Source organism: Nicotiana tabacum, chromosome 19 (assembly GCF_000715075.1).
Source record: "Nicotiana tabacum cultivar K326 chromosome 19, ASM71507v2, whole genome shotgun sequence".
Classification (NCBI taxonomy): Eukaryota; Viridiplantae; Streptophyta; class Magnoliopsida; order Solanales; family Solanaceae; genus Nicotiana; species Nicotiana tabacum.
Genome location: NC_134098.1, coordinates 38,974,847 through 38,984,867, shown reverse-complemented (window position 1 = coordinate 38,984,867; position 10,021 = coordinate 38,974,847). Strand labels below are relative to the sequence as shown.

Sequence of the window (10,021 nt, the reverse complement as noted above, 5' to 3'; positions counted from 1 at the left end):
CTTCCAAGTCCAAATATGATCCGATAACCATCCAAAACTCACCTTAGGCCCCCCGAGACCTCAACCAAACATACCAACAAATCCTAAAACACCATACAAACTTAGTCTAGCCCTCAAATCACCTCAAACAACTCTAAAATCACGAAACACCCTCCAATTCAAACTTAAAGAACTTGAAACTTCAAAATTTTACAGCCGATGTCGAAACCTATCAAACCACGTCCGATTGACCTCAAATTTTTCACACAAGTCATAATCAACATTACAGACCTACTCCCACTTCCGGAATCGGAATCCGACCCCGATATCAAAAACTTCACTATTGGCCCAAAACTCCAAAAATTTGACTTTCGCCATTTCAAGCCTAAATGAGCTACGGACCTCCAAAACACAATTCGGACACGCTCCTCAGACCAAAATCACCCAACGGGGCTAACAGAACCGACAAAACTCCATTCCGAAGTCTTCTTCACACAGTTTCGACTATGGAAAGAAATCCTAAGACTTAAGCTTCCGTTTTAGGGACTTAGTGTCCCAAAACACTCCGAAACCAAAAATAAAAACTCCTGGCAAGTCACATAAGTAGAAAAAGATACGGGGCAAACAGTAAATAGGGGATCTGGGCTAATATACTTCAAACGACCGGTCGGATCATTACAGTGTCCCTCATTGGTGGTGAAAAAAAAAGTGAATATGCTTATATTGAGAAAGCACTTCTCTTGGTGTTAAATAAGTTAGAAAGTAAGTAAGCCTTGTGTCGTCGTCGCTCGACTTCGGCGATTGATTGATTAATCTTTTTGGATAAAATTTCTTTAATTATTTAATAAAATATTAATTAAATTAGCCAAATATCTAACCCGAACCGGATCCGTGCGCGACCCGATTCACTTTTTCCCCGGATTTTGATTTAAATTTTCCTCCCATTTTTAAGTGACTGAGTACTTCCATTGGATATAAATTTGTTTGATTCCTTAGATTTTTCCTTACGAATTTTCTGAACTTCAAGACTTATTCTTCTTATGCACAAATCTATTGCAGTGTGATTTACTACCATTGAGTGGTTCGCTGACACCATCGTTCTATCCTGGGAGGATAATATTCCAGCACTTCGGGTACTTTAGGGGAATAATTTTCTTAAGGACACACTGTGCATTCAGTGGGCTCGATTTATTCCGAAATTATTTTTTCTGTTTCTGTTTTCTGTTTTAGAAAGATTATTGTTTCGTTATTAATTATAGTAATACAGATTGTCTAACAATCTTAAGAAAATTATTTATTGTAATCTGTATTCTGTTTTTGGAGATTAAAACCTTCGACTAAATTTGGTTTTTTAATTTACTTACTTATTTATTTTTTTGTATAAGTAAGGTATTTGGATTATTTAGAGGGGTATTTTAGTAATTCAACTTTTAGCTTTTGGTGTTCCCACTCTTATAATAACTAATCTTATAGTACGCGCTTTGCGCGTATACCCAAATTAATTAATAAATAATTTATACATTATAAACAAGTTGTTTGATTTTATATAAGGTAAATTATAATTAATTTTAACTGTCCTAATATTAGAATAGGAATTTATATATAGAAATTTAAATAAGGAAAGCTTTAATAAGCAAAGTTTTAGTTGACTTTAAAGTTCAAAATCTTAGGAAAATAATTAAATTACTATTTTATCTAGCAGGAAATCTATTTTTAAAGAATAAAAAAGATGAATGATATTTAGCTAAGTAGTCCTAAACATTAGGCAAATAATTAAATGGCTATTTTTAGTATTAAAAAAGAATTAATGACTATTCTTACAGTAGAAAAATAAGTTGAATTACTATTTTATCCAATATAAATATATTAATAAGGGGCATAAACGGCGAACGACATTTCGCTAAGGGTCTTTGTACTTTAATATAGGGTACGCGTTTCACGTGTGTACCCCATATCAATGAATATATAAGTTTCTAAGTATGAGTTTTTGAAATTAGTAAATATTGATCCCATATAGCTATCTTAATAAAGGAAGAAATTTTTCTCTACATAAATCCTTAGATGCCTTATTACGATTTCTAACGAATTATGGAAATATCTATGAAAGTTTTTGTTATTTTTGTGACCTAATACTAAACGGTATGTGCTTTGCGCGTATTCCCTAAGTCAATAAGCAAATACTTTAAAAAAAATAAGTCAAAAAATGGACTACACTTTTAATGACAAAGAATATTTACAGGAAAATAATTATAGAAAATTGATACATATACAATAGTTTATATATCTAATTTGGGAAAAAATATATGTTGAATGAAGTTTAAAGATTTCTTTATAAAATTCATATGTTCATGTCCCTAGCTTACGTTTACGAACAATAAAAAAAATATTATAAACAAATTAATTAATTTAAATAAGATAAAATAACTTGAATAAGGTCATTAATGACTTCTTTTATAGGAGTATTTGGCTTTATATAATACAAATAAAAAAAGAATTTAACCAATAAAATCATGTATAACTCAAATATAGAAAAAAAGAAAAGAAGTAGCCAACATTATTTGTAGTTTTAATTTTTGTGCTCTAATTCAGTAACCAACTTTATTTGTTGTTTCTTACTGTTTTTTAAATAAAATAATTAAATTATGAATGCTTAATTGGTTATAGTACCATAACACAGAAACTCCTAAACGTAGAGCAACAAATCTGAATGACGATAAATTGAAATTAATTTCTTAGATTTTGTTTGAAGAATTTTCATGGGTCCCTATTTCATAAAAATTATTAAGTTACATAATTTAAATAAACACTAATTTATATAAGGTCAAATTTTAATTTATTTTATGGAAATAATTTAATTACTATTCCTAAAAAGTAAAAAATTAATTACATGGATATTCCTAAATAGTAGAGAATTAATTAAATGACTATTCCTAAATTTTAGGGAAATAATCAAATGATTATTTTATCTAGTGTGAACTTTATTTTTAAATGGTAAAAAAGACGAACGATATTTCGTTAAAGACTTTTTTTTCTAAATATAGATATAGATATATACATAAACGGATAATAATGAACTAAGCGTGTAATCTAAAATGAAAATGACATATTAGTAGGCATTTGGCAAAGATTGTTTTTCTAAACTTTCCGATTCAATCTCCGTAGGGACATGATGGTTAGAAATTGACCATATTTGACTTTCGTGTCCCTTTCAATTTTTTCCAATCTCTGTCTCCGTTCTCACCCATTCCCAATTCCAAACCCAACAACGGCGCCACTACAATCCAAAAACCCAAAAGGCAAAAGCAAAGCAGTAAAGCAAGGAGCAAAGGCTGCAACGCACTTCTTTCCATTACCATTTTTCTACAACTTTCCTTTCTACTCCAGGAAATTGAAAACACCAACATTTCAAGCAACTGTAAAGCACAACAAGAAGCATCAGCAGCAACTCTTGATTTCTCTTGAAACCTGCTAAAAAATCCAACTTTAGATCATGGAAGAGTAATATTTCACCTCCCTATCTACATTTGTGATTTATGTCTCTGTTTTTGTTCATTCATTTGTAGATATTGTAGCTTTTATATGTTTTTTCTTGAAATTTTCGCAGATCTGAGACATACCCAAAAGAATACTTATCCCCACAACCAAGAAGAGCTACCTTAACCCCGTCATCTTCTAATTCAGCTGCAACAACCAGTGTCCACGTCACTGCTTTAGACGGGCTAGTGAATGTGAACTCACTTTTCACCATTGCAGTCTTTGTGGGTCTTTCTTTAACCACACCTGGCCAGAAAAGTCTCGAGGACCGTACAGCTTGTGATGCTGGCATTGAAGTGGTCAGGAAATTGTTGGTATTTGAGGTTGTCTCATTCAGCTTTTTTCTCTTCTCTTCACTTGTTGCACAGGGCCTTAAATTGGCAATTAATCTTTTGAATAGCAAAGATGTTGATGAGGCTTTTAAGGCTCACATTAATCCGAAAGTGCTGAGGCTTGGGATGTTGGGCTCTGCTGTTGGATCTGTAATGGGGTGTTTGTTCTTGATGCTTTCAATGGTCAATGTGATTGAGATTCGGCTCGGGATGTTATCTTGTGGGAGTAAATCTGCAATTCATGCTGTCACGGCCTTGATCATTCTGGTCACCTCTGCTCTTGTGGTTTATATTTCTACTGCTGTATATGCATTTCTGCACTGAAGTGAATCTTTTATTAATAGTACTGTTTGTTAGTTTTCTGTATTCGAATGTTAGTGAAGCTTGCAAGTTGTAGTCATGTGTGAGATGAATATCAGTTTTGCTATGTTACATCTATCGGCGGGACACTCCAATATTATATAATTTCTCAAGTGATCTTTTAGGGTTTCTAATTTTAGTGATGATTAGGTCTTTTATTGTTTGAAGTTATTAGTTCGAGTGAAATCCATTATTATCTTTTGGATGTTTGTTAAATGGAATGGAGGGTGGTGTTTGAAAAATTTGTTCACCATAGTATCTTTTGGTGTCTGTCAAATGGGATGGAGAGGGGTATTATATTGAACTTTGTTCACCGAAGTTTCTTTTGGGTGTTTGTCAAATGGGATGGAAGGTGGTGTATGCTTTGTTCGCCTTGAAATAAAGGCTGCTATATGTTGGATAATCATTGTTCTTATGGAGGAGTAAAGTGCAGCTGAGTCATTTCTATGCCCCATTTTTTTGTCAATCATATTTTTCCCTCTCTGAGCATGTATATTGGTTTGCTCCAACTTCGTTGGAACTTGCAGAAAGCATCCTTCTTTATGTTCGATATATATGATTTCTGCATAAGATCCTAATTGAGTTGGGTTCTGTGTAAGCTAGTTGCGTTATATCTATATCTTATGATGTTGTTCTGGTAAACAAATGCTATATACACTAACCTATCCGAATTTGATTTGATTTGATTTGCTAGTTCACCAACTAGAAGCTAGGCGCATTTCTCTGAATTCAAGTTTGGGGGACATCTTGCATGTTGGCACATATCCTTTGTGTGTACCTGCCCTAGTAGAACCTGTATGAAAACTGCTGCTCAACGTGGTTCTCATTGAATTAAGCTTCTACTTTGTTCAATAGTATCTTATTCGAGTCAATCATCAAACTATATTGGACATCATGGCTTTTAGGCGATCAGGATTGACAAAGGAACTTGGCTTTAACTATCTACGCAATAGGAAAATGATTAGCCAAATTGAGGTGTGGTTATTAAGGAAGTTTTCTCATGTATGATGAAGACTTAAAGCTTAGATAGGATTATCAGAATTTTGTTTTGAAACTGAAAATTAACGTCCACTATAGGAGGCTCCCTTCTTGAAAAATTACTACCTAGTTTCTGGGAAAATCAAGATCCAGCAAGTGGCTGATCACTGGATACTGAAAAGGCTGGCTACAAGTGGCTCCCTTCTCTCTGCTACACTGCCGCTTCTTTCTTTTCTTGAACACAAAGCGGGCGTTCTCTCTTTCCCCAACTCCGTTCCCTCCCATTTCGTTCTGCGTGTGTGTGTGGTGTGTTTGTGAACAGGTTCTCCGATCAGATTTCCGGCGCAGACTACAGCGTCGGCTGTGGAATTCAAGTCAGGCAGTTTTCCGGTGAGCAGTTTTCCATTCGGGTGGTCGGCGCTGCAGTTGGAGGTCAGATTTCCGGCGGGTATCTTGGCTCAAGGCGACATCCAACTAGGGTCTAGTCGATTTGGCAGTCCGTCTACAATCCAGGTTCCGTCGCTCTTGTTTACTTTTATCGGGAGTTGGTACCTCCTATTCTTCAATCAGTAATTCTATTTTCCTTGTTAACCAGTTAGTTTGGGATAGATTCAACCTAATTCTTGATTATCTACTTGTACTCTTAATTAGTGTATTTGCTCGTCTACTTTCTTGATAGTAATTGTCTTGGGATTTCTAGTATGTAGATTATAGTTATTTTAATTACTTGTACTCTTATTTAGTGTATTCACCTATTTTTCTATCCTTTAGTTGTAGATTATAGTTCCTTTGTTTTATTTCTTCACCTGTTTTTCTATTCTTTAGTTGTAGATTATAGTTCCTTTAGTTCCTTTGTTTTATTTCTTCACATGCTTTTCTATTCTTTAGTTGTAGATTATAGTTCCTTTGTTTTTTTTCTTCACCTGTTTTTCTATTCTTTAGTTGTAGATTATAGTTCTTTTAGTTCCTTTATTTTATTTCTTCACCTGTTTTCTGACCTTTAGTTGTAGATTATAGTTTCCGTTAGTTCCTTTATTTTATTTTTTCACTTGTTTTGCGACCTTTAGTGGTAGATTATATTTCGAAAATTCATTTTATTTTTGTCGCTTGTTTTCGGGATTGTGCTTGTGTAGTGATTCCTAGATTATAGTGGGTTTGGTGAACGATGGTAGGGTAAGGTCTTGTCCTCGGGAGTGTCAGCGTGTGGGAGGGGGTGCGAGGTTAAGAGGGGTAAGAGGGCTAAGGGAGCTACTAGGCTGAGAGTGGGGTCTTGGAACATAGGAACTTTGACTGGAGAATCTGTAGAGTTAGCGAAAATTCTCGAGAAAAGGAAGATTAATATAGCTTGTGTACAGGAGACTAGGTGGGTAGGAGATAAGGCGCGGGATGTGGGCAGTTTCAAACTTTGGTATTCTTGGAGGGTGGGGGCAGGAATGGAGTAGGTATCTTGGTTGATAAGGATCTCCGTGAACTAATGGTGGAGGTTAGGAGAGTGAATGACAGGCTGATGACTTTTAAGCTAGTTGTTGGAGGTTTTACTTTGAACATAATCAGTGTGTACGCACCCTAAGCAGGCTTGGATGAGGAAGTCAAGAGGCGTTTCTGGGAGGATTTAGATGAGATGGTGCGTGGTATCCCGCATATCGAGAAGCTTTTCATAGGAGGAGATTTCAACGGCCACATTGGAGCGACGTCTGGGGGGTATGTTGATGTGCATGGTGGTTTTGGTTTTGGAGATAGAAACGGAGGAGGAACGTCTCTGCTGGACTTTGCTAGAGCATTTGATTTGGTGTTAGCAAACTCGAGTTTCCCGAAGAAGAGGGAGCACTTGGTCACCTTTCGGAGTTCGGTGGCCGAGACTCAGATTGATTATTTACTCTGCAAGAAGTCTGATAGAAGCCTTTGCACGAATTGCAAGGTCATCCCGAGTGAGAACCTCTCGACCCTTCATAGGCTCCTGGTCATGGACCTTGAGATCACGAGGAAGATGAGGAAGAGGGCGATGTATAGCCAACATAGGATAAAGTGGGGAGCCTTGACGGAAGCTAAAGTGCAGGAGTTGGGGGTCAAGCTGGTGACTATGGGGGCGTGGAGTAGTAGTGGGGACGCAAGCGCTATGTGGACCACGACTGCGCAGTGCATTAGGGAAGCCGCGAGAGAGGTATTAGGGGTCTCAAAGGGTTACTCTGGTGGTCACAAGGGAGACTGGTGGTGGAATGGAGAGGTGCAAGAAAAAGTAAAAACCAAGAAGGCAGTGTATCTGAAGCTAGTAGAGAGTGTTGACGAGGAAGAGAAGAGGGTGAATAGGGAGCATTATAAGTTGGCTAAGAAAGAGGCAAAGCTAGCAGTTACGGCTGCCAATACTGCAACTTTTAGTCATTTGTATGAGGAACTCGAGGGCCGAGGTAGGGATAAGAGGTTGTTCAGGTTAGCCAAGGCGCGAGAAAGGAAGGCGCGTGACTTGGACCAAGTGAAGTGCATCAAGGATGAAGAAGATAGAGTTTTGTTGGATGATGGACTTATTTGTCGGAGATGGCAGACCTACTTTCATAGTCTCTTGAACGAGGATGGGGACATGAGCATTGTACTGGGTGATTTGGAACTCTCTGAGAGTCGTTGTGACTTTGGGTATTGTAGGCGGATTAGAGTTGATAAAGTTGAGGGGGCTATGCGTAAAATGAGTAGGGGCAAAACGACCGGCCCTGATGAAATCCCGGTGGAGTTTTGGAAGAGTGCGGGCAAGGCAGGCCTGGAGTGGCTCACTAGGTTATTTAATGTCATTTTTAGAACGAAGAAGATACCCGAAGAGTGGAGGTGGAGCACGATGGTTCATGTATACAAGAACAACGGTGATATCCAAAATTGCAATAACTATCGGGGTATCAAGCTGCTTAGCCATACTATGAAAGTCTAGGAGAGAGTGATAGAGCTAAAGGTGATGAGGAGTGTGACTATTTTCGAGAACCAGTTTGGGTTTATGCCGGGGCATTCGACTACAGAAGCCATCCATCTTGTTAGGAGATTGATTGAGCAGTATAAGGAGAGAAAGAAGGACTTGCATATGGTGTTCATCGACTTAGAAAAAGCGTATGATAAAGTTCCGATGGAGGTTTTCTGGAGATGTTTGGAGGCTAGAGGTGTACCTGTTGCTTACGTTAGGTTGATTAAGGACATGTATGATGCAGTAAAGACCCGAGTGAGGACGGTGGCTGGGGACTCGGACCATTTTTCGGTTATGATGGTGTTGCATCAGGGGTCAGCACTCAGCCCGTTTTTGTTTGCTCTGGTGATAGACGTACTGGCGCGTCACATCCAAGGGGAGGTGCTGTGGTGCATGCTATTTGCAGATGATATTGTATTGATTGATGAGACGCGAGACGGTGTGAACACGCAATTAGAGGTTTGGAGGCAGACCTTGGAATCTAAAGGTTTTCAAGTTGAGCAGGACCAAGACAGAATACTTTGAGTGTAAGTTTAGTGGCGAGACTCAAGGAGGGGCAGGGGAGATGAGGCTGGACTCGCAGGTCATCCCTAAGAGAGGGAGTTTTAAGTACCTTGGGTCTATTATTCAGGGGGATGTGGAGATTGATGAAGATGTCGCACATTGTATTGGGGTGGGATAGATGAAATAGAAACTCGCTTCTGGTATTTTGTGTGACAAGAAGGTGCCACTGAAACTTAAGGGTAAGTTCTACAGAGTGGTGGTCAGACCAACGATGTTGTATGAGGCTGAGTGTTGGCTAGTCAAGATCGCTCATGTCCAGAAGATGAAGGTAGCAGAGATAAGGATGTTGAGATGGATGTGCGGGCACACCAGGTTATATAGGATCATAAATGAAGTTATTCACGACAAGGTGAGTGTGGCCCCTATTGGGGACAAGATGCGGGAAGCGCGACTTAGGTGGTTTGGCCCGGTGAGGAGGAGCATAGACGCCCCGGTGAGGAGGTGTGAGCGATTGACATTGGAGGGCCTACAGAGAGAGAGGTAGAGGTTGGTCAAAGAAGAGGCGGGGAGAGGTGATTAGGCAAGACATTGTCCAGCTTCAGCTAACCGAGGACATGACTCTTGATAGGAAGATATGGAGGTCGAGGATTAGGTTAGTAGAGTAGGTAGTCTAGAATGTTTGTAACAGTAGTATTGGCATGCCGTCTCGCTTTCTGTTGGTAGTAGGTTTTTATGACTAACCGTTGTCTTCTTTCATTGTTGATCACCTTACTGTCTTGTTGTTTTTATTCTGCTTGTATATGGCTTTTTGGGACCGTCCTTTCTTGTTTATATTTTCATTAATATGGTGCTTATGCTTTCCTGAGCCGAGGGTCTATTGGAAACAACCTCTCTATCCTCACAAGGTAGGGGTAAGGCCCGCGTACGCACTACCATTCCCAGACACCACGGTGTGGGATAATACTGGGTATGTTATTGTTGTTGTTAATCAAGCATTCAGAGATTCACCTATAGTTGTATATTCGTACGTGTGAAATGATTTATGTTTCCTTATTTGACTAGTTCATTTTAAATTCATTCCAAACATAAATTTGAAGAAAACCAGATTAGCCAGTGCAACAACTTATCTTCTCCCACCAAAAAAAAAATAGAAGAAAAAAATGTAATGTCATGTTGAATGTTTGGCAGACCGGAGAGAAAATTCCCTTTGAGGTACTTGTGCAGCATTTTAGTGATTAAAGAAAAATCCCTTTAATCTAGAGATCATAAAGTCTTTGTCATTGTAAATAATGCTCCATGGTAGAAAGTTACATTGACAAGGTGGTAATTAGTGGTGGCAAAATAGATAAAAACAATAGTTATCCATTAAAAAATGGGTTGGATAATGAACTTA

The 10,021-nt window shown here is 38.1% G+C and overlaps 1 protein-coding gene across 1 annotated transcript; it reads left to right on the top strand.

Annotated features, from left to right (window-relative positions):
* The first annotated feature begins 3,327 nt into the window (after positions 1–3,327).
* Positions 3,328–4,318, top strand: LOC107806728 (uncharacterized). The gene is made up of 2 exons (XM_016630953.2): positions 3,328–3,477; positions 3,584–4,318. The coding sequence occupies exons 1-2, from the start codon at positions 3,470–3,472 to the stop codon at positions 4,167–4,169; spliced, it is 594 nt and encodes a 197-aa protein (XP_016486439.1). The 5' UTR covers positions 3,328–3,469; the 3' UTR covers positions 4,170–4,318.
* Positions 4,319–10,021: the final 5,703 nt, after the last annotated feature.